The sequence below is a fragment of the Xiphias gladius genome, chromosome 2 (genome assembly GCF_016859285.1).
Source record: "Xiphias gladius isolate SHS-SW01 ecotype Sanya breed wild chromosome 2, ASM1685928v1, whole genome shotgun sequence".
In the NCBI taxonomy this organism is placed as follows: Eukaryota; Metazoa; Chordata; class Actinopteri; order Istiophoriformes; family Xiphiidae; genus Xiphias; species Xiphias gladius.
In genome coordinates, this window is record NC_053401.1 from 8,293,802 (window position 1) to 8,316,239 (window position 22,438).

General features: G+C 42.6%; 1 protein-coding gene across 1 annotated transcript in view; it reads right to left on the bottom strand.

The window, feature by feature from the left end:
* Positions 1 to 897: 897 nt before the first annotated feature.
* The window catches only part of sema3aa (sema domain, immunoglobulin domain (Ig), short basic domain, secreted, (semaphorin) 3Aa), a 30,848-nt gene continuing 9,307 nt past the window's right edge, over positions 898 to 22,438 (bottom strand). The window contains exons 2-17 of the mRNA XM_040148099.1: positions 18,453 to 18,613; positions 17,176 to 17,238; positions 13,426 to 13,545; positions 12,407 to 12,497; positions 12,194 to 12,313; positions 9,991 to 10,133; positions 9,741 to 9,855; positions 9,557 to 9,626; positions 7,012 to 7,156; positions 6,643 to 6,862; positions 5,751 to 5,842; positions 5,589 to 5,630; positions 5,207 to 5,364; positions 3,351 to 3,418; positions 3,093 to 3,241; positions 898 to 1,820 (exon numbers count right to left, since the gene is read on the bottom strand). Coding sequence (XP_040004033.1) covers positions 1,089 to 1,820; positions 3,093 to 3,241; positions 3,351 to 3,418; positions 5,207 to 5,364; positions 5,589 to 5,630; positions 5,751 to 5,842; positions 6,643 to 6,862; positions 7,012 to 7,156; positions 9,557 to 9,626; positions 9,741 to 9,855; positions 9,991 to 10,133; positions 12,194 to 12,313; positions 12,407 to 12,497; positions 13,426 to 13,545; positions 17,176 to 17,238; positions 18,453 to 18,613 — 2,489 coding nt within the window. The 3' untranslated portion in view covers positions 898 to 1,088. The remainder of the gene's footprint in view (positions 1,821 to 3,092; positions 3,242 to 3,350; positions 3,419 to 5,206; positions 5,365 to 5,588; positions 5,631 to 5,750; positions 5,843 to 6,642; positions 6,863 to 7,011; positions 7,157 to 9,556; positions 9,627 to 9,740; positions 9,856 to 9,990; positions 10,134 to 12,193; positions 12,314 to 12,406; positions 12,498 to 13,425; positions 13,546 to 17,175; positions 17,239 to 18,452; positions 18,614 to 22,438) is intronic.

Genomic DNA, 22,438 nt, shown 5'->3' on the forward strand with positions numbered 1-22,438 from the left:
TAACTGGAATTCATGCCCAGATTCTATAAATCCCAGAAAAAGCAACATCATAATAACTTACACAGAATCCTCGGGAGCAGAAGGGATAATGCACAATGAGACTACAATGTCGCTTGTAATTTTTGCCCCAAAAATAGAAACGCTGGTTTGGAAAGGAAAGAAATTAGAAAAGAAAAATGTAACATTTTTAGGTAGGGTGTAAAAAAAAAAAAAAAAAAAAAAAAAGCCTCTAGAATTCCATAAAATAACTAGCTTATTAAAACACTGATTGACAATAACATGCACAATGCTTTCCCAGCCACAGGTGGAGAGGTTTGCGATGAAGCACTTTCTCTACGCCGCGGCATGACTTTGCAGTTTTTGCACGTAATAATGCTTCTATTTGTTTTTAAATGACGTGTGGGCCACTGGTGCAAGCTGTGCACACCTTGAGGAGCTTTCCAACCCTCCCCTTTCCTCCTTTAAGGGTGCTGCTGTTTGTATTGACTTGAAAGACTAGATGGCAGGTTCTTTTGTCCTCATACAGTTCTTCAAAATAAGAGTTTTTAATCTATTTTCATGTACACTATGTTGCAGTTCACATGCTCAGGTCAAAGAGGGCAGCAGGTTGCAATGAATGCATCATTTAATGTCTCCACAACTGTCCTCTCCGCATAATAAGTCCATCTGCTTACCGATGAACTCCTCACTCAGAATTTTTGTCCCAGACTTATTTTAGTAGCTTATGTACAGGAGGTTGAAGTGTTTGCCAGGCAGTTTCCCTGGCAATCAGTCATATCCTCACACATTTACAGTTTCCCAGTTTCTCCGCTCACTGTTCATCTTTGTCCTTTTCACAGGTTATGTGCATTTGTGTATGAGCCTTTGAATGAGAGCTTTATTGTTGTTACATGTTCGCAGTTCATGTATTTCTACCTAAAAAGTATGTTTGATGTTTTTTTTTTTTTTTGTTCTGGCTGCTGTTATGGAGAGGTCACTGAATCATACGTTGGATACACAATCTATAGAATGTGTTTGTGTGTACGCGTGGATGCATGGGTTTGTGCTTGTGTGTGTAGATCTGGTTGCATGTGTGCATCTCTCTCTTTTCAAACACTACGTGGAGGTCTTTGAAGCTCATGGGTCCTCCTGTTGCGTCCCTTCTTATTTTCCTGCATCCGTCTCCACTTGGCCGTGTGCTGGCTGCTTGCCCGAGATCCCCTCACAACTTGAGAACCAGCCAGGCTGCCCTGCCCCTTCTGGCTGTTTTGCATCTTCGGGTTGTTCTTAGGTGCCTGGCCATTCAACATACCCATATTTGGTTGACCCTTCTGGGTATTCTGGCTCCGTGCTAGCCCTTCAACTGTTGGAGCTCCAGCCTGAAGCCATGATCTGCTCTGTGGTGGACTCGCTTGCTGCTTCTGAGCATTGGGAGCCGAAGCTTTAGGCTGTAATGCAGAGTTGGAACCTCCAGTCTTGTCAGGTTTACCCTGACCATTGCCGTTGGGCGTCTTCACCCTCTTCTGTTTGCGCTCTTTCTTCCAAACCCGATCACAAAACTCCTCCACGCTGTTGAAGTCTGGGTGGTCCAAGAGTGACAGGAAATCACGGTACCACATCCTGTGCTTGGCAGAGTGAGCTACACTGCCTCCTGCACCGGGAAGTCCTGGAAGGATGTCTCCAAGTCTCTGGGTGGGGATTACCTGGAGGTTGAGGCGCAGAAGGGGCTGAATGAAGCCGTGCTCAACAGCCTGGCAGTGGTAGACACCTGTGTCAGACTGTGTTAGACTGCGTATGAGCAGACCCTGGTCCGTACGAAGTATTCTGTCATCTAGCTTGATCTAAAAAAGACAGAGTGAGGCACAAACAAAGAGATAATGGTTGATAAATTAGAAAAAGTGAAGCAGACAGGTAAACGGACAAAACAGTAACATTCTGTGACTCTGGACCACAGTTTTTTGAACTCGCCAATTCTACAACTCATTACCTAAAGGTACTTTGAGGTTTTGACCGCCAGTTGTGCTACGGTGCAATGTTTCTACAAATGTGCACACATGCAGGCGCATGAGCACTTGGGTCACTGGTTTCACGCTATAACGCTGGTCGACAGTTGGCAAAGGTAACAGGCAGAAAGCATACCAATTTGCCACCAAAGGCATTGAAGAAGAAGACTGCAAGCTGGCAAACATGGAGGTAAACAATGAACAATTTTTTAAAAATCTGCTCTGCAACTGTTTCAGGAGGGACAGAAACAAATTAAACATGCTTTTTCAGGTTTCAGGGGTACACACAACGTGTTACGGTGAGAAACACTGAGTTTGAACATAGCGCTGTTAGTTTAAAAGAAAACTCCACAGGGCGCCTTTAAATTTCCATAGACCCAGTCCACAAATCTTGGGGGGTTGAGACTGGGGTTTAGCCAAAGGTTCAGCTCAAGCTAAGGATATGTTCAGCATTGCATTAAAAAACTCTGCAGCTACATCATCTACTTGAATGGCACCACTGTGCTGAAGAAGTGAGGTCATCCAGCATAAAAGTTGAACCTGGCTCAACTTTTGCTGCAATGCAGCGTTTTCATGGAAACGCACATGCCTGACAGATTCATTTGTAACATGAGCGCAATATGTCTATTGTTTAGCTTGCAAGCATTGCGACGAAAGATAAAACGACTGCCGCGGCGACAACTTTCCTTTCTCATAATATCATAAACTGCTCGGCAGAGTTCTGGTGTTGGATAAGCTTTCAAGCTCACGGTTCCATTCCCAAGCTAGACTTCCTGGATTGTATTTCTTCATCTCCCCTGAACACCAATATAGCCACGGGTAGAATCTCTTACATCGCAGGGTCAAAAGTCAGTCGAAAGATCCAAGACCCAAGGTTTCCACCCTGATTAGGTCACGAAGGCTAAAGGTCAATAGGGTCATAGGTTATAACATGATAACAGAGCGAGAAAGGTGTAGCCCTTTGAAGAGAGATGATGTTTTGTCTGCAGAAATCTAATTAGTGAGAACTAGATATATTATAGATACTGCAGTCCCAATTGGACTGTGTAAGTTTTATAATCACCCAGATGTAACTTACACATACACACACACACACACACACACACACACCTCATGCTTTCGATCGTCGTTGGGCTTCTGCAGCTGCCAGTAGATGAGCGCTCTCTGCGACTTGGGGCTGCACTCCAGAAACATGCTGCTGTTCTCCACGCCGAACACGCTCCTGTCCTCCACACTGCCTCCTAAGCCGTCTATGTCGTCTGCTCAAACCGAAACACACAGAAAGGCGATTGAGACATGTGTGAAAGAAGGGGGGAGAGTGCTGTCGTATGTGTGTGCACGTGTATTTGTGTGCAGTCATTAAAGTACCGTGATGCTGAAGGTCTGAGCACTGGGAGAGAGGGTCTCCGTTTCTGATGTCCTGTCGTCTGGTTCGCCTGGGAAGAAATGTTGCAATTAAATTTAACCTAACATAATTAGATGTAATGAAAATTTAAGCAACCATGTTCTACAAAATACAACAGAGATGCACTTATCACGTTCTGCTCTCTGTACTGTTTAATTTCAGCCACTAGGGGGCAATGTTACCCAACGCTATTCCACATTTTGCTCCACTTACACTTGAAGGAATAGAAAATGTGTATTTATTCAACCTTCAGTCTACGGTTAAAGCACATGGGTGAAAAAAAAACTAAACCCTGGCAGCATGCAAGAAACATAAACCTGCCGAGCAATGAAAAAGCGTACTTCATTGCCTTCTGATGAGCCGTTATTATGAAACACATACAGTATTGTTTCGCCCTTAAAAAGCCTTGCAAAAGCAGGCCCACTCCCGGTCCTCTCCATATGAAAGTCCACTATGTCATTTGGCTTTTTTACTGCAAATGTGAGGAGTTTTCATAGCCTTGCTTTACTGACTAACTGCGAATGGGTCTCCCCTGTTCCTAGTTGTAATGGTTTAAAAATCTCAGACGGATGCTGTAAAAAAAAAAAATCAAGCAGGGAGAGGTGGGGTAAGCCAAAGGTGAGGCAAGGGCTGGAAAGAGGGAAATAAAGTAGGGCGAGGGAAAAAGTAGAACCATTATAGGTGAAAAAAGAAATAGATGAAGTGAAATGGCCCCTGTGTGTGTGTGTGCGTATTCTGCACACAAAATACAGCTCCTTCCATCCTCTCTTCCTTACTTCCATCCTTATCCCATACATATTTAGACACTCATCTCTCTGTCTCTTTCTCACACGTGTCCCTCCTCTGTACATTTCTTGAGCTAACAATCTTGTCTTTTTGGCCGTCTGAGCACGTGCGGGGCTGGGTGTCTGGTTCCCATTCTGGGAGAGGGAAAATATTTGCAGTGCAGAGGAGAGCTGAGAGGAGCCGGTCCTGGTCTTAACCACGGGGTGTGCCACCTCGTCTGTAACCCTGCCAAGCTGGAGTATACCCACTGGCCTACTTCTGCTGGTGTGAGAAGTTCTGGATGAATGAGATGCAGGGGTGTAGTGCTACGTGTGTCTGTGTGTCTGTGTGTGTGTGTGTGCGTGTGTGTGTGTAAATGTGTTTGTGAGGGCTGTAGTGGTCAGCCTAATCCCGCTGGATACAGCAGAGGGTAATTTGAGGGTGTGTATGTTCATACCTCCTGGCTGCAGGGTGAAGTGGTCAGACAGCTCCTGTTAGCTATAATTTAGTGTGCATGTGTGCACACGTACACACTTGTGTAGATGTATGTATCTGTGTGCGCGTGTGTACATCTTTGCCGTAGGGTGACGGGATCAAAACTCAGAACAACTGTTATTGGCAGGAGTTATAACCCGGGTTGCTGGATTGTATCTCTTGGAAGGCATACTTAGCCTGTGTGTATTTAATGACTTTATTTTGTGCCTGTGTAATATTCCTACTCCAGATTACTTCCAGGTTTGGATGTTTTGGCATTTACCGTGTATTCGTGTACATTTTTTGGATTGACTGCACTTGCTAATAGGCCAATGGAGGTCTGAGGTTAGAGAAACAAGGTTGTATGTTGAAATGCCCCTGAGCAGAGTCTTTAAAGCTAATTTCAACAGCAGACTGCAGGTGTACTGATAACTCACAGGTGTGGCTGCATGTGACGACAATAATACAAAGGCAGGATGTTGCTGAAAAGAGGCATACAGCCTTAGCTAACCCTAAAATAAACCCATAAAAGGGGGTTATAAAGGTTAAAGAAAAATGTTTAATGTGTGTGAGCTCCTACCTCTTGGCAGTAGGAAAGTATCTTGAGCATTCGGTGCCGTCCCAGGCGCAATAAGGGTCTCTGGCCAGGCAGCACTCAGCGCAAGCTTTCCCATACACCTCGCAACGGTGTAAAGACATCTGCGATACACCCAGGGCCGAGCCAAGATACAGCTGTTGCTGTGGGAGCCAAGGAAACAGCAAGGACTTAAAAACTCAATGTTCCTGTGTGGCTCAGTTGGAAAGGTTTTTTAAAAAGAAGGTGGTTGTGGGTTTGGTTCTCTTTAGGCAAATTAGATATCTTTGTTTTTGGATATCAGCCTTTGCTTAAAAAGCCCTCCTTAGACTTGTAACCTTGTCAAGAACGTTTGAATAGATTATTGTGTGAGAAAACAAGTTTTTACCTGCTTGGTGGACAGGTCCATAGCAGTAATGGGAGTGGGCTCCTGTACAAAACAAATACAGCCTGTTTAACACCATATCTACGGACATCATGCCTGTTTTATTCAGTAGATAGAATGTCAGCACCATAAATTCTTGTTAACACTCAATTTGCAATGTCATACCCTAAAGACAGTCATCTCTTCCAGCACCACCTCTTCCAGGTCATGCCAGCTCTCTCGGGGGATTGTCACCACCTTCAGCACTGTTCCCATATCTGAAAGACAAAAGACATAGAGTATGTGTATATACAAGCCTATTTTGATAACATATGAACATATTTGTTTATTAGTGATGCAATTCATTATTCGATGTTACAATCTATAGCTGCCACAGTCTGTTGACATTAAATTTGCTTTTTTATAAGACTGTGAAAATGTTTTTCTCTAAATGAAACAAAACTTGATTGTTTGAGCTTTTCACTATATAGACGCTACAATAAAGGTTTGCTTGCCATTGTGTTTGTAATACTGGATTAGAAAATATTCCATGAAATATTGTAATATCATTCTCCAAGAACATTTTTAAATTGACAGTTTTCATTTTCAGGTTGTAGTTAAAAGAAAATTGGAATTTATTTTTCACTTTATTTTTGAAAAAAAAGGAAAAAAGCTGGTGAGAATTTGATTTTAAAAAAGATCAGAAATAAGTTTCTGGTGAATTAAATTAAATCTCATTTTCTCCCCATTTTTCTCTTCACATTTCTGAACTGCTCTCATACTAAGAGAACCTCATTTACTGTCAAGTATGGTGATCAGAGTCTTCGTGCAGCAGGAAAACAGTACTTTTGCACAGGGTCATATGATCCAGGTTAAAACTAATTTAACTGACTATTTTTGAATAGAAATAGGTAGAAATGCTAACAATCAACGTTAAATTCCATGTAACTGTGACTGATTTCAGTAATTTGTCAGAAATGTGCTTCTAAGAAAGAAAAAAGATTTTAGAGGACCAGCCTGGCATGAAAACTACATGCTGAAACGCAAAGCAAATGAAAAACTCTGTCAAGTTGCGTACCTGTGCCAATGAACATGACATCATACTGTCCGTCCTCTGCCTCCACTCTGTCCACCACTAGCTGGGAGAACTGGTACTCCACATCCGTCCTCACCATGATGGGACGTCCCCCTATCGGGTGCACTGGGTTGTACATGGCTGGGTGCCCCCGGGCGAAGGTGATGACATCATCAGGAAGGTCCTTGGTGGAGTCGAAACCTCCAAACGTCTTACTGGGACACTGAGAATGACACCGTAATGGTGGACAGCTAAGTTTCAGAAAGTTTGCAGTAATCTCTCATAGAAAACATAAATTCAAGAATGTGTGCATGTGTATTCGGTGTCATGAAAATGTTCACTGGTTGTTAATGTACTTCTTTGGAAACTCACAGTGCCAGGGCGAGGGTAGGGCACCCTTCCTTGGAAGGGCACCCACTGGTAGTTCGGTCCATCTCTGTGGGAGTAGGGACCCAGGAAAACTCTCCTGATGTCTGCCATGTTGTACATACACACCGCCGAGCCTTTAAAGATGTTACTGTGGAGGGAAAGAGAAAGAAATGGAGAAGGGGTGAGTGACAAAAGGAAAAAGAGTTTAAGTAGGAGAGAGGAAGGGAGTGAGAGGGTGGTGAAATAAAGACAGATGCCAGCGACAAACAAAGGGGATTTATAAATGGTTGGTCACAAGACAGGGATTAGGAGCTTGTGAAATACTGAAGACAGACAACAAAATGACCCTTTATCGCACAAAGACAGAGGGGAGCAAGGTTGTCATTACCTAAGTATGGGAATGACAGATTGGAACTCCTCTCTGATTGCTTCCAGCCTCTTGAGAACAGACAGGAATTTGGGCACACCACCAACAAAACAGGAGACCTGGTTCAGAGTATATCTGAAATCCCCTCCAATATTGTGCGAACGTTTGCTTGAGCCAGATGGGCGGATTTTGCTTTCACTAGCCAGACAAGGTCCAACGCAGGCAAAGTCAATCAATCATGCAAAATGGGGGAAATGATGTGGATTTTATTTCAATTTATGCTCTGTCCTGGGTCATCCAAAAGACAGCAATTTGAGCTATGACTCATTTAAGTGGAGAATTTGGGAGGTCCATATAAATAATCCAAGATATAAATTCCTCAAGAGTTGTTAAAAATATTCATGTGGAGATTAGGACAAGGTAAATCGTCTGTTTGCTCTGAGCACCATCAAGTACAATAACCTCTGACCAAGTATGAGGAGATCTGTTTCACAATTTTATAGATTAGATAGATTATAGATGTTCAAAAATAATCTCAATTTTTATTCATCCACTTTCCAAGTGCCACTTTTTACAGCTGGCAGATTCTCAGCAAATCTCTTGCATTTGCAGCAACCAAATTCTTCAGTAAGATTCAGGACGTCTTTGTCTTGCTGACTGCAACTGGAAGTTGTATCAGACTAATTAGGGATGTGGCTGGCATACACAAAGCTGACAGTGCTCACCAAAGCATGAAAGATGAATGGATTAGTATTTGAAAATGTTAATTACAGAGAAATTCAATTAACTCCAGGGGCAAAAAAAGACACTCCTATATCTGTGCTTTTGAAGAAGGTTGAACATGTTTGTGCAGATACACACAGTTTGAGAGAGAGGCGCACAATTTTGGTCAAACCCACAAAAATGCATATACATACACAGACTCTCTCACACACACACACACACACACACACACACACACACACACACACACACACACACACACACACACACACACACACACACGCAAGTAGGGGCACAATCAAACATTGATCTGTCAGTGGCAGCTTCTTTGTGCCTCATTAGGCAGTGATATTAAAAGCTGGTCCCTCTGAATCTCTGCTCTATTCATCTCTGAAAACCGGCCACTTAGAAAACCAATTAAACCACTCTAATTCCTCAATCTCCTATAATTGAATTTTAAAGCGTGCATGTGTGTGTATGTGTCCCGGTGGGCACGCACGTGAGTATGTAGGTGTACGCCCACCACCGCGCACCGACCTCTTGGTTTGAATACGTTTCAGAAAGCTGAGAGAGGCCATTCGGGGCCTGGTGATGCAAGGCGCTTGTCGGTATACGTTAGCTTGCACCGCCATTCTATTCAGTCTGTCTTATCGTTAGCGGTGATTGATGGTGCTTGTCCTCCTTTCAAAGCGGTTCAGAGACAGTACTGGACACAAAATACCCCACTCCTCCTTCCCAAATGCAAATTCATCATCATCAATGTAAGTGCCACCATCTGTGCCATTTCAACTCACTTATCTGCCTTGTCCCATGCCTTCACCTCTACGCATGCTTTAATAGAGCCACACCCTGCCACTGAAAACCCAATTCAATGCTGGGGCAGAGGCCAGGGGAGAGATGCGCGTTCCCGCTGAATGAGTATCGTGTTTCGCTCGCTCCCTCCTGCTCCGTAATCTGATTACCCTACAAGCCTCTGCCAAGGTTTCAATGAAAAAGGGGACAGGTATCAGGGAATGGGGAATCGGCTAAAAGCAATCTCTAATCTGAGTCAAGGGGAGGGGAGCCATATGAGGGAAAAGCAACCATACGACACCTGTAAATGGATTACGGGACGGGGGAGCACTGTCTGGGAATTTGACAGGGGCACGCTTGGTTGCTTGCATTTTGCCGTGTCATTTAAAGTGGTTAGGGAAATTACAGATAAAAGGATGGAATGATAGATGTGAAAAGGAGGAATTCTTGAGGGGGAAATATGAAGCATGTGTGTTTTTCAAATACAGGAGAAAGAACCTGTTCAGGATGGTTGCCCGTTGAATACATATAAGCTCCTTCAAATCTCCTAGCAACAAATCACCAAAACAAATATTAAACTACCAGTGTCTGGCAAGCTATTAGAGAATATGAGCCTTGCACACACATTTTGGAGGTCATCATGTAAAGATCTGCATGGGACTGTACCTGGATGTAGTGAATACAGCGTAGATAACTGGATTCTTGGGGTCCTTAGAACTCATAAGAAACACGTCCTCTGAAAATACAAAACAAGAGTAGGTTAAAGTTACGCTTTTTAACGGCATTTGAGGAGGATCTGAGTCTGTGAGGTTAGCTTTTCTCCAAACACAAATAAAGAATACAAACTTACGTAGTTCATCAAAGTGTGTATCAATGCCGTTGACCCCGGGGACTGAACACATTAGCCGGGCCTTGAGGAAAGTGGTCCACTTGTTCACCAGACTCCTGTGACCTCCCATATCATTCTGTATCAACACATTTCTGTAAGCTTTCACATCAATATATACTTATTTCTGTAAGTATGTCTGTCAGAAATGATGAGTCTTTCCATTGCTTAAGGGTAAACTGTGATAAGGATTTTGTTGTGTGTGTGTTGTTACCTTACACAGTTGTCCTATCCTGGCGATGGTAGCCTTCCCAGTGTGCTCTCCATCCATGGCGTTCTCTTTGAAAAACAGGAAGATCTTGTCGTCTTCTGGGTTGTCACTCTCTGGGATCAAGTGTACGCTGATGAACCTGGGGTCTATAGGAAAAAAGAGAATGAATGAAGCAGAATAACTTTGTACACAGTGAGTAAATAGAGCCAAACGATAAATTTGTTCATACACATACTGAATCACACACACCTCTACACAAACGTAATTTCACGATTCAACCTCTGTCCAAATGACAAACCTTTCACCGCTATTTTACACCTCTGAAACAGTCCCCCATGATATTCTCCAGTCACGGCTCAGTAATAGCAGCCATTCACTTTACACCCTGGTGTTATAATATTTGACTTTACCCCAAGTGAGCGCTCCAAGTCCAAATCCCACATAACCCCGGTCTCTTGACCACATCCTAGCAAACACACATGGTTCTGATTGTCCCGAGTAGCCCATAAATACGTTTTTTTGACTATAAGCGCGAGAGGAAATCAAAGCTAAACGGGCAGGCCGAGGCCTTAGGGCTGAGATATCTCTTGACTTGAAGGGGCATAAGGACTGAGGAAAAGTGGCCGCAGTCACTGAGGCGTCGTCACACGTAAAACGAGCCTGTGTCTAAAAGCTCGGGGGTTAGCTGGAGAGAAACAAGCAGTGCCATGTTACGCCTCCATGACCATTTAGGATATAAAGTAGCTGTGAAAAAGGAGAGTGTGGCCAAAGTGGGAGGCAGATTTATAAGCCTTATGCGGGTGCGAGACCTCTGGCATGAATCATGTGTACCCCACACATGCTTCATACCTTTACTGTGAATATGTGCCACTAAATCTACACATTAATAAATCCAACTGTGCAGGCGCTCACATACAAAAATAAGCTGCTGCCAGTATCGCTAACCATTGAGGTCATACAATTCATTACATTCAATTCCCAACTTTATTCGAAGGAGGTTTAATCCAACATCCATGTGAGTGAGAGGGCATTAAAAGGTGAAGAGATGTGTAAATAAAGTGCATGAATCAAGGCTAGCAAAGCCAAAGCTAGTATTTAACCCTAAAGCCTTTGAGAATCAGCTGCTATTAAGTATTCATTCCCAAGTTTCTTTCTTGTTACACTTGAGTACCATGTAACCTTGTTGATAAAGGCACAACAGAATATCCCCATCCCAGTAATCCATGCAATTACAATCCCCCTTTTGTGAAGGAGTTGGATTTTGCTGAATGGATACAATCCCCAGCGTATTTGTTTGAACAAGGTGAAAGATCGATGGGGATTAATGTGGTAACAATGACTTCTCCCTTTTAAACCGCTCTTTATTAATATGTCACAGTAATCAGCACTGCGGAGACCAGCGTTTGTGATTTTTGATGGTGCTAAGGGATGGGGTTGGTTGAGGGGAACTGAGAGGAATTTGACTCCACTACAGGAAAACAGCTGAGAGCGGATTAGTTCTGTGGGAAAGAGGGGGAAAAAGGGATGGCACAGCTTGAGGGAGAGGTTCAAACTGACCTTTTGTGGCTCCCTAAGTCCTCCGCGGTGCCGAAAGATAGCCAGACAGGCTGAACAGTCAATAACCCTCACTGCTGCGCTAATCTTACTAGCACAGACAAATCCAGTTACTTTGTGAATGGGCTCTGATATCTGATGTCTGCACATGAATGGAAATGATTGGAGACTTGAGGATTGTGAGAGAATTTAATGCTTCAAAATCCGCTGAGAAGTTCAGTGGTATTCTTCGTCCAAAACTGGCCAGCAAAGGGTTTACTTCCACCTTTCACTGAATAGTTGATATGTATATGGGCCTCAAGTGTCCAGTTATACTATAATGGTGAAGTTTTTTGTTGGAGTGTGTAAAGTTTGAAAATGTATGTTGTCTAGTTCTTTGCAGTCTGAACACTATTAGTTTCCACTGTTAGTTTGGGGATGCAAATGGCCTCTTAAAAATGCAGGAAAGGCAACATATTTGAGTAGACTACCGAGACAAAACCCAGCGGTGTCATTTAACAAAACCAAATGAGACAACAGCTCTTTTTTTAATGGAAAAAAAACTAGATGGTACAAAATACAGATCAACTTTCACAGGCGAATTGACTCATTTCTGGGGTTAAATTGAGGTCTTTTTTTTGTTTTTTGTTTTTCGGGGTTTTTTTTTTTGTACCGTTCAGCCATCTCGAATCATGCTGCTCTGTTCTGATCGGATGATGATCTCCCAGGGTACGGAAAATAGCAAAGTCCCTTCCCATGAAATCAGCAGATGTGCCAGAGTACAGCTCTCCATCTGCCAATGAAAAAAGCATAGTTAGGAACTAATGACCAGTTCTGAAGTGAATGCATATTTCCTGGAACTAATCGAGGCAGAGATCAAACTCACCGATCAGAAGTGAGGCTGAGAGCATTTTGGGGTCGTAGGGGCTTTTCCCGCGGCCATTCTCGTAATGTGTGGCCAGTCGAAAGAGGTTGTCCTGTGGTGGAATGGGTCAGAGTTCAAAATGAGGCCAGTGAAAGCCACTTTAAGCCTGGCCAAAGGTACATTTATAGCCTGTGTTTCCATTACAACATATTCTGATTATAGCACACTACTTTTGGAATGGGATGCACCACAACATCATCTAGATATGACCAATAAGATTTTTTTTTTTTCCACAGTCAAGCAAAATCTTTTTGATTACAGAACAACGACAGAGGCTGCAACTGTGCAACTAACAGAATCAAAGGCAAATAAAGTAGGATCAAGCAGCAAAAGCCCATATCATCCTAATGGTCTTTAAATAAATGAAAAGAAAAGTTAAAAAAGAGAGAGATCCAAATCACTCACTTTTTTTTAAATCAATTACTGACAACACTAGTTTAATCTCGAGAGAACACATGCTGGGTCTTCTATGCTAAAAACCTGCATGGTGCAAACACTAAACCCCCCCATTATCGGGCTGCAGGACCCATGCTGGTACATTGATTAACCTGTGGACCTTTATCAAGATGACTGATTAAACTTTTATGTAGGGGAGAGGTCGTTTAATTTTCGACAGCCGAAGTCGAGCCATGTAGTGACCACTTCTTTCCCCTTCTCCGCACAAAGGAAAACAATGATGAGCAGATAATCATTGAAGGGAATGAATACTGCTGTGCTTGACAGAAAAATGTGTGTGTGTGTGTGTGTGTGTGTGTGTTAGATTACACTCAGTGCATTTAGTGCAGTTGCAGTGCACAAATTCTTTTAAGGGGAAACAATATTGGAATTCATGTCTCATTAGTGTACTATAACACTGGTGTCACATTTCATGACTTCTTAATGAGTGCTCAAGTCAACTCTAAATTACCTTTTGCATATATATAACTGATTAAAACCCCACAACATTTGGTTAACTAACAGCAATGCCCCAAATGCATTACCTCTGCCCTCTTGCCCATTTCCAGATAAGCACAGATGGGGTGGAAGGCTCCTGTGCCGCAGATGTACAGGTGGGTCTGGTTGTACGGTTGGAGGACCCGGATGAAGTTAGAACACTCTTTCTGAAAAAGAAATGAGATAAGGAACATAAAAATCCCAACTTCTGGATAATTTTATACAGTGACACATACAGCTGGCAAATAGATTTAAGTACATTTTGTGTGTGCAATACCTGCCCCTACCTGTCGTAGAAAAGTTTATAGCCCTGCAAAGCATGAGAAACTTTTGGAATTTATATGAAAGAACTTGCATATGTTAGCAGTAGCCTCCACACTGAGAATTTTCTCCTAAATATCATCAAGTTTGAATTAAGTTGTGTTCTTATTGAATAAAAATATAAAATAGACACTTATAGTACAATAGAGAAAAGCTCTGATGTGATTTAACTGAAAATTGAGGCTAATGGAAAGCAGAGAATAATGGTTAATACAGAAAAGCCTTGTTGGAATTTCATTTAAAGCAGGGACTTTCCAGTTGGCTTGGAATAGACCGTATGAAACTGAGTCTCCTTCGAGGAAATCCCACCTGTAAGTCTAATCAGGCGAATCTACCTCAGATCTTTAATGATCCATATGTTTGAATTTACTGAGGGTATTTGACTTGGCTCTCCAGCAAACGTTGATAGTCCCACTGGTGTGAGACTGTTTATCAGAGTGCTAATCAAGGGGATTGGTTAATGTAGGAGGGTTATTAGTGGCCTAGAGGAGCTGATTTGGGCACATGTGTTTAAGAGATTAAGCTGGGGTTTGCCTAATTATAAATACATGCTGAATATCTACCTAACAAATAAGTACACATTTGCTTGGGGATTTGGAAACGCAGCACACACATCACATCACATGCAGACAGCCAAATTATCCTCCCGTCGTCCTCCCTTGAACACATGTATCTCTTCAGGCTTCTAAACCTCATGGACACATCAGTTTGATGACGTCCCTCATACGAGACATAAATGGATATCCGGCTCCAGTTTGGAGTGATGACATTTTCCAGTGAAATAGCAAATTAACTGTGCAATCAGACGCTGAGAACCTTTTCCAATAAAAAAAAAAGAAGAAAAAAAAAACAATTTCCTGCTATTATTCAAAAAGGTAGAAACCTTTGTTTCGACACCTGTTCTTTTACCGCGATAATCTGTTTAAAGGGAAATTGTAACATTTTGGGAGCTATACTTGTTTGCTTTCTTGCTCAGTGTAAGATGTGAAAATGGCACAGTATGAAGCTAGAGCCAACAGCTGGTTATCTTAGTTAGCTAGTCAGCTTGTCTGGCTCTGTATGAGGGTTACAAACTCTGCCAACCAGCATGTTTGTTTAATCCATACAGAAAACTAAGTGAAAATATGACAATTTGTGGTTTTATTGACTGGATGCAGTGACTTTCTGATGTCTTCACTGGTGACTTCAGAAAGTCACTGCACCTCGCCAAGAAATTGTCCTGCACACTGTAAAACCACAAACTTACCTGTTTTCACCTCCGTTTTTGTACAGATTAAACAAATAAGATACAACAAGTTAATCAGTAAGCTGTAGAAGTGCTGGCAGGAAGACTTTGTTACCTTTTGACAGAGCGAGGTTGGCCGTTTCCCCTTTTTCTAGCCTTTGTGCTAAGCTAACTGCATGCTCGGGGTGGCTTCATATTTACTGTGCAGACACAAGATGAAATTTTCTCACCTAATTCTCATCAAGAAAGCGAACGAGCATATTTTTTCTCTATGCCCAAATCTCAACTCAGTTTTGTTGTTACACACACATCATGTTAAGCGCGTTAGTTTTTTTCAAAGTTTGTATATTTCAGCCACAGTGCTATTGCTGAGCTCACAGAGGAAGACATGATGTCTTGTGGCTGACCTCAGTGTGTGTATGTGACTGTGTAACTTAATGACTTTACCCTCTGTGTTTCCTACTGTTGAACGGCAGGAGTAAATGTCCCCTCACATCATTCTCACACCCTTATTATATGCATTTCACAAGCTCTTATAACCCCCCCCCATGTCAGTTCTGTTTAGGGTTTTACATGGCTGTCTTCAAGTCAGACTTATTAGGTAGGACGGGAGGTAGGTTGCACCTAAACACTGACAGACGCTAGTTGTGCAACTCACTCAAACATGCGGCTCTGTCTCGCCTTCAGGTGAAATATGGCTTCCCTGATCGCAACCATGTCATTATGTGAGAACCAAAACACCCACAGAGAATAAATGTGTCATTATTGGATAAAATTTAATGACTCTTTGGACTGGTTACTGATGATGTATTTCCATGGGAGAAATGTATGGACAGATTTGAATGTGGGTTTGTACATATTTGGATGAGCTGAGGGAATTTTGAAATTATGCTGAGGTCTCTAATTAAAAATGGAAAATGCATTGGAAGTGTGGGATAACTTTGGATTATTATTTTCCCTTTAATATCCATAATAGCTGGAGGAATAATCAGAAATGACATCAGACAGGTCTATGAAATTGTGAAGCCACACTCCGGTTTCTGAATCCTTTGTTCACTGAATCAATGCAACAATTTGGGCCATGTTACACACTCATTCTGCCAGGGAGAATGATACAGCCATCAGGCATTTTGGAGCAGGGCAGCTGTTACATTTGCTCTGCGGCTGTAAATTGTGGTTTGGAGAAATGCATCACTTTGGGAGCTCTGAATGCTTTAGTAATGTCCTAATCAAGGGCTCCCCATGCTGTACTCCGTCTCTGCTCTCACCGCCCCATTTTCAAGGGTAAACATTTACAGCACGCAAATACCTCATCGTTGTGTTTTTGTGCGATTCTGTGCTGCCAGAACACACTCTTTTTCCACTGTGTGAGGGAGCGAAGGTGTGGTGTTGCTGGTGTGGCTACGACTTTGTGTTTCTGCGTGAAACATTAAAAAAAAAATTGGTGGTGAGTTAGACCCCAGTGGAACCTCTGTGATTTAAAAGGACTATGTAATTCTGGATAATCCTAAAACCCCGCAGCCGCTTCACTCAAGACTCATCCAGCCATGAAATTAAGATCAGATACTACACAGAGTGGGCCTATCCAAACAGCAACACAAAGATAACACACACTAACACCATCGTGCACACAAACAAAGCCGGTGGCATATAGTATGTGCTCAGCAAACTTCCGCAGAATTGCACATGTGAGCTAACACACCGTGCCAGATAACGGGAACTCAAACAATACACTCCCACATAAATATGCACACATACGCACACTCTCAGGCACATACATAAACATACTCCCAACATTTAACTGTACGTCACAGAAGCAAATAACCTCTGAGGTAATGCATCATTGTCCCCATGCCATTGAGTCACTGTGTACACCTTACTGTGACCGAACATCTGTTGTACAGTGTGTTTCTGTGTGTTCAGTTGTGGGTGCCTGTGGGGGATGGTCTACAGAGAGTACAGAGTGCCAGAGGTGAAATAGGACATGGCTACTATCGTATTTATCAGAGCTAATTTCCCACCTTTCTACAGTTCTCTTGTACTTTTACGGGGGCTGGATCAAGACAGTTACTTCTATGCGGTATTGTTGTTTTGCATATTTAATAGGGTGAGGTGACCAAAACACAGGTCCCAGAGAAATTTGAAGAATTACAACGGAGCACAAAGAACAGCCATCCAAATTGGGTAACAATCGGAGCAAGAATTGTAGGGAAGAGCTCAAATCATGATGCCATCACGATTGTGGACTTACCGCAAGGTCTTTCCCTGCCCACTTGCATTCATCCCGCTTAGAAGGGGTGGCAGGCCACGGAATCTGTGCAAACAAAGGGAAAAGACAAAGTCACACCATGCTCGAGGAGGAGAGGAGAGATTTACATGTTGTTTCATGCGGTGAATCAGAGCAAAGTGGGATTTGTGTGAATGACTTTGGATTTGTCTCTCTGGATTACCCTCTATATTGCACTTGATGCGTCAATATAGACATTTTATATTGTCTAGATACGGGTTCTGGTTCAAATTATCGGATTTAAAAAGTTAAATTCCTTTCTACGGTTCAAATCCTGAGCATATGGTTGTGCTTTTCACTTCAATTATGAGGAGAAGGCAGGCTTTTGCTACTTTGTTCTCAAAGCGATAAGACTCATTGTCAAATAAATAATGGCTTTGTACTGTCCTCATGGTGGATCCATCTTCGGCCCCCAGTGTCACATGAATTATAAACACACATGGAGCATGTGCATCTGTGAGCAGTAATGAGTAAGGGAATGATTATATACTCAAAAATTGGGTGCGATCGAGCTCACTTTTTTGCTGCTGGCCAAACAGATGTAGAAAGGCAATGGAAATGTATGCACATGCATGTATATGCATTATTACGTCCATACAATACACGCATACACACACATTCCTCATTCTGTTCTTTAAACTTTATCTCCTCTATGGATCAGCTGAGTTTTCCTCTTTTGGAAAGCTGCGTTGCACATTTCAGGGTAATTACATTAGATTTGCTTAATCACTGCTTTTTGGCCTTTATCTTCTAATGATGCAAAGATCAGAACAAAAGAGCAAAAAGGAAAAGAAAAAATACACATCCGAGCCAAGGGCGAAAAGAATTCAGAGACACACTCTCCCTTTCAGCATTGACTATGTATTTTTCAGCGCTTTAATTCCCCTGCTCAGCTCTCTGCAGCCTGCAGGCAAGTCTTTGTCAGTCTTGTGCGTCTATGATAGCTGCCCGAATCAGATAAAAAGACTGTTAACGTACTCCAGGTGGAGTAATGGAATTACGGACAGGCCTTCCTGGGCCGACACAGACAGTGGGGGGGGGGTGAAGGGAATGGAGAAAGAGATGGAGTAATGGTCTCCAGAGGGAGTAACAGGGAGAGAAGAGAAGACAAGAGAAGAAAAGAGCTCAAACGACACCTTGCAACCTGGACCAAAAGACATGACTATATTCAACTCTAGCACAGACCTATGAAATATACCCAAACCTTAACCAAAATAAAGTGGAGTACATATGAATCTTACCTGTTTGTGGTCTCTGTTGATGTTGACGAGGTCGAAGGAGAAGATATGGTCCTCGGCTCCAACCAGTAGCCTGCCCCGCTCCTCGTCCAATAGGAAAGTGTCGTAGCTCGAGCTGTTGGCCAGGCCATTGAAGGTGATGAGGTTACTGGACTCTAACATCTCTGAAAGGGAATGATTAGAAAGGGTTGGTGTGGATAAATGACTGTATGGAAAAAGATTGATAGACAAACAGATAGATAAACAAGTGAAGTTAGTAAACCAAAAGTGTGAACAAAGGACTGGTGTAGAAAATAAATTTGTGGCAAAAACTTAACCTATTGTATTAAAATACAATTATTCTTACCTAAAATACATGTCAGTATCACCCAAGGTGAATACTTAATCTTTGCACTAACACTCAACACTCACGTTCCACTCTTTTTGACTGTAAACATGTCTCAATGGCTTTAATCTATTATTATTAAAGCAAATAAATCGATGATGTAAGTGTAGAAAAATTGTGTTTGTCTTTGACCCAAGGAAAAAATATCCGTGCCTCTCTAATCAAAATGCCCTGTTGTGTGAAATGAGTTACTGAGTTGCTTTTTTCATGCTTCCTCAATGGCTTTTCCACACACCTTTGAACACACTTGCATACGGACACATGTCAGTCAGGTATAGCGTGAGACATTTCACGTGAACACAGCATGTCCCAATCAGGGACACGGTTCAGACTGTTCAGCTGTGTGATTGGTTGAATAATTCATACGGAGTCAGGGCCAGGGGAGACACTGTCTGTAAGTAAGTATGTGTGGGTGTGTGCAGCATGTACCTTTAAATGGGTTATTATGTAAATTAAAATGAAAGAGTTTCTGACTGCACATGTACATCTGAAATGTGTTCCATGCAGGTGCACAAAGGCCCAGTGTATATACTAAAAATATGCGGCCATGCTAAATGAAAACCAGCACAGGACGTCACATATGGGCTAAAGCCTAGCCGGACCGCTGACAGTCAGTTAACGTTTAATCACCAAAGAGGAGTTCCATCAACTTTGAAGAGTCGGCCATACTAAGCCATAGTGTTATATTAACAAAGAACAACACTCCCTTCCTGAGAGCAAGTTAACCCAGGATTATACATGTACGTCCTGTAAATGCTAATATGACCAGCTTTTGCCTCAGTGAACCTCGGATGCCTTAGCACCAGTAAGACAAAATAGTTCATTTATATCCACACATCATCACAGCCATAGGTTCTTATAGTATAGCCAGTAGAGCTTCAGCGTTCAAGGCAACCTGTGAAGTCTTTGCACCATTTTCCAACACTTTGTAGACTGAGCAATTACTGAAATAATAAGACACAGATTAAGCTATAATGAAAATAACAGTTTGTTGTAGCCCTAAGGAAAAGTGTAGTAAAATCCGCATAAGACCGTATGTAAAGACATTTTCCTTCCCTTCACATCATGTAATTGCCAGATATTTCTATTGTGGACAGCCCGAGCTTAGCAAATGCCTAATACATATCTACCTTTAATTAAAATCAAGAATAAAGTAACGTAAATTGAATAGCCTCTCCCGCAACAAAAATGTGCAGTATGTCAATCAGCAGTCGCCCATTATTAATCATACAGTGTAAGCTGCTCTAAAATATAACAATTAAAATAGAAGTAATAACATCTGATTTACAATTAAATGAAGAAAACTGAATTAATCCATTAAACCTCTGCCTCTGGTTGGTCTACTGGACACAGGACATGTGCACCACAGGCACAGTCTTCTGATAGATCGGCCTCAGTCTGTCATACACCATTGTCCATCATCATCAGTGTCACCACATAACATGGAGACACGCAGGCACACAATACAGAAACCAGACAGGAACACACATATGCACACAAACACGTATCCACTATATATATATATATGTATGTATACACACGCACGCACGCACGCACACACACACACACACGTACGAGCGCACAGTACTCTGGATTATGAACCTCCCGGCTCTCACCACAAAGATCTGATTGAGGGCCTGCTATAGGAACCATCTGCACCCACTCACAGTGCGTAAGATCTTGGACATCTGTGTCTACATATAAGAACGAACTGATGGAAGGGGGAGATGGAAGACGTGGTGTGTCAACCATCTCTGTGTGTCGAGTACCAGTGGGGTAGACGAGGACTGCGAGCGGGAGTGGTCGTCACCTAATAAAGATGCTTGCAGCTCATCTGCGTCAGTTGGATTTTGGTTTGAGGCTACGGAAATGAAGTGGGCGGGTGTGGGCATGAATGGAGGTCTGTGGATGTGTGTTTGTGTGAGAATTTGTACTGTACCACGGTTGGGGGGTTGGGTTGAGCATATGTGTGTGGGTTTCAGTGTGTGTAGTTATCTTTTTTCTACACTGGCCATTCCATGCAAACCATCATCCTGGCATTTACATTTATACACAATTACTCTGCCACAAAAGAGAGAGAGTGCTACACTTACTATCACAAGAAATAAAATATTGAAGTTAAGAGGTGTCTTTGGAGCACGTTTGTGATCATGTGGTAGCCAATGCTTTTTCTTACTTTGCCAATCAGAAATGACATCGCAGGGTAAGAAAATGAGTTAGAGGAGGAATGTAAGGAAATGCGATTTCCAGTCCACTGAACGCCGGAGGAGTTCTCCTTATGTTTCAACTATGAAGTATCGGAAAAAAGAAAGGGCTGTGGCAGAAAGCCAAGGTAGGCATAAAAATGGGAATGAAATGGAAAAATAAATAGTTTTAGGCTCTTGAAAGATTAGAAAAAAATAAAAAGGGAAGAAGAGACTGGCAGATATTGAGGTACAAGGACAAACAGTCAATAGCGAATGAAAAAACCAGAGGACAAAATAATTTCCTCTATCTCCTCCCTGTTTCCACTTAGGAGAGATTCTTTCTCCACTCCTCCTAACTGCCATCTTGGCTCTACATGTGACGACCCGTATCATCTGAAAGTGAGACTCTGGAGCTGAACCAGGAGGCGGGACTGTCGTCCAAAATGGCAGTGCCGGAGGTTCGTAACGAAAGGTTTTCCCCCAGATGGGCCAAAGTAAAAAAAAAAAAACAAAACAAAAAAAAACACACACATATTTCAACACTTGGTGATCTCTGACAAAGACAAGGTGGCCTGCGCACACAAAAAACATACAAAGAGGCTTTATCTGAGCTGGGATCTACTGGGGTTTGGAGAATTGGAGGAACTGGGGCGTGAGCACCTAAGGACCTCCAACCTAAACACAGACACGCTTGTTTGGAACTGGGAGCAAAGAAATATAGAGAGCGCACAGCACAGCTCTTACAAAATATAGTAACCAGGCAAAGGTCAAGCATACACACATTCACTGAACATATACACAGAATACATACATACTGCTTCCCAAACTAAGTTGTAAATCCAATAAGTATTTCTGCTTATGCAGCATGAACTAGTGGAACAGTGAGCACACTCAGCAGCTTCCACCTCTAACACACTCCCTGGCCCCGGACCCCCCGATACACGCACATACACGGACACACTCAACACATCTCCTCTCGTGTATTCGTGTGCACGCACATGCCACGCGCCCCCCTCACCACCCACAGTCTGCTTACGCTAGCCACTGGAACACAGAGACATTTAAGCACATATACGCATGTGTGCATATGCAATTCCAGTCACTTCACGCAGACACGGCTGCACACACTCTGTTCCGTCTCCGCTGGCTTGCCCACCTCCATCCCACTTTCTCTTGTTACACACATCCTCTGTCTGCTCTCTTTCACTCGCACATTCTGTCTTTCCCACATAAAACATGCAGACAGAGTGGCCCACGCAAACAGCCGCACACACACAAGCACAACACAGATGCAAATACGCAGACACAGCTGTGTACATGCATTTTGAGAAGTATCAGTATTTTGGCCTAATGTGTAGTCCATTGTTAATATACTATGATTAAATGATGGAATTATAATGTATTATAATATGTTATAT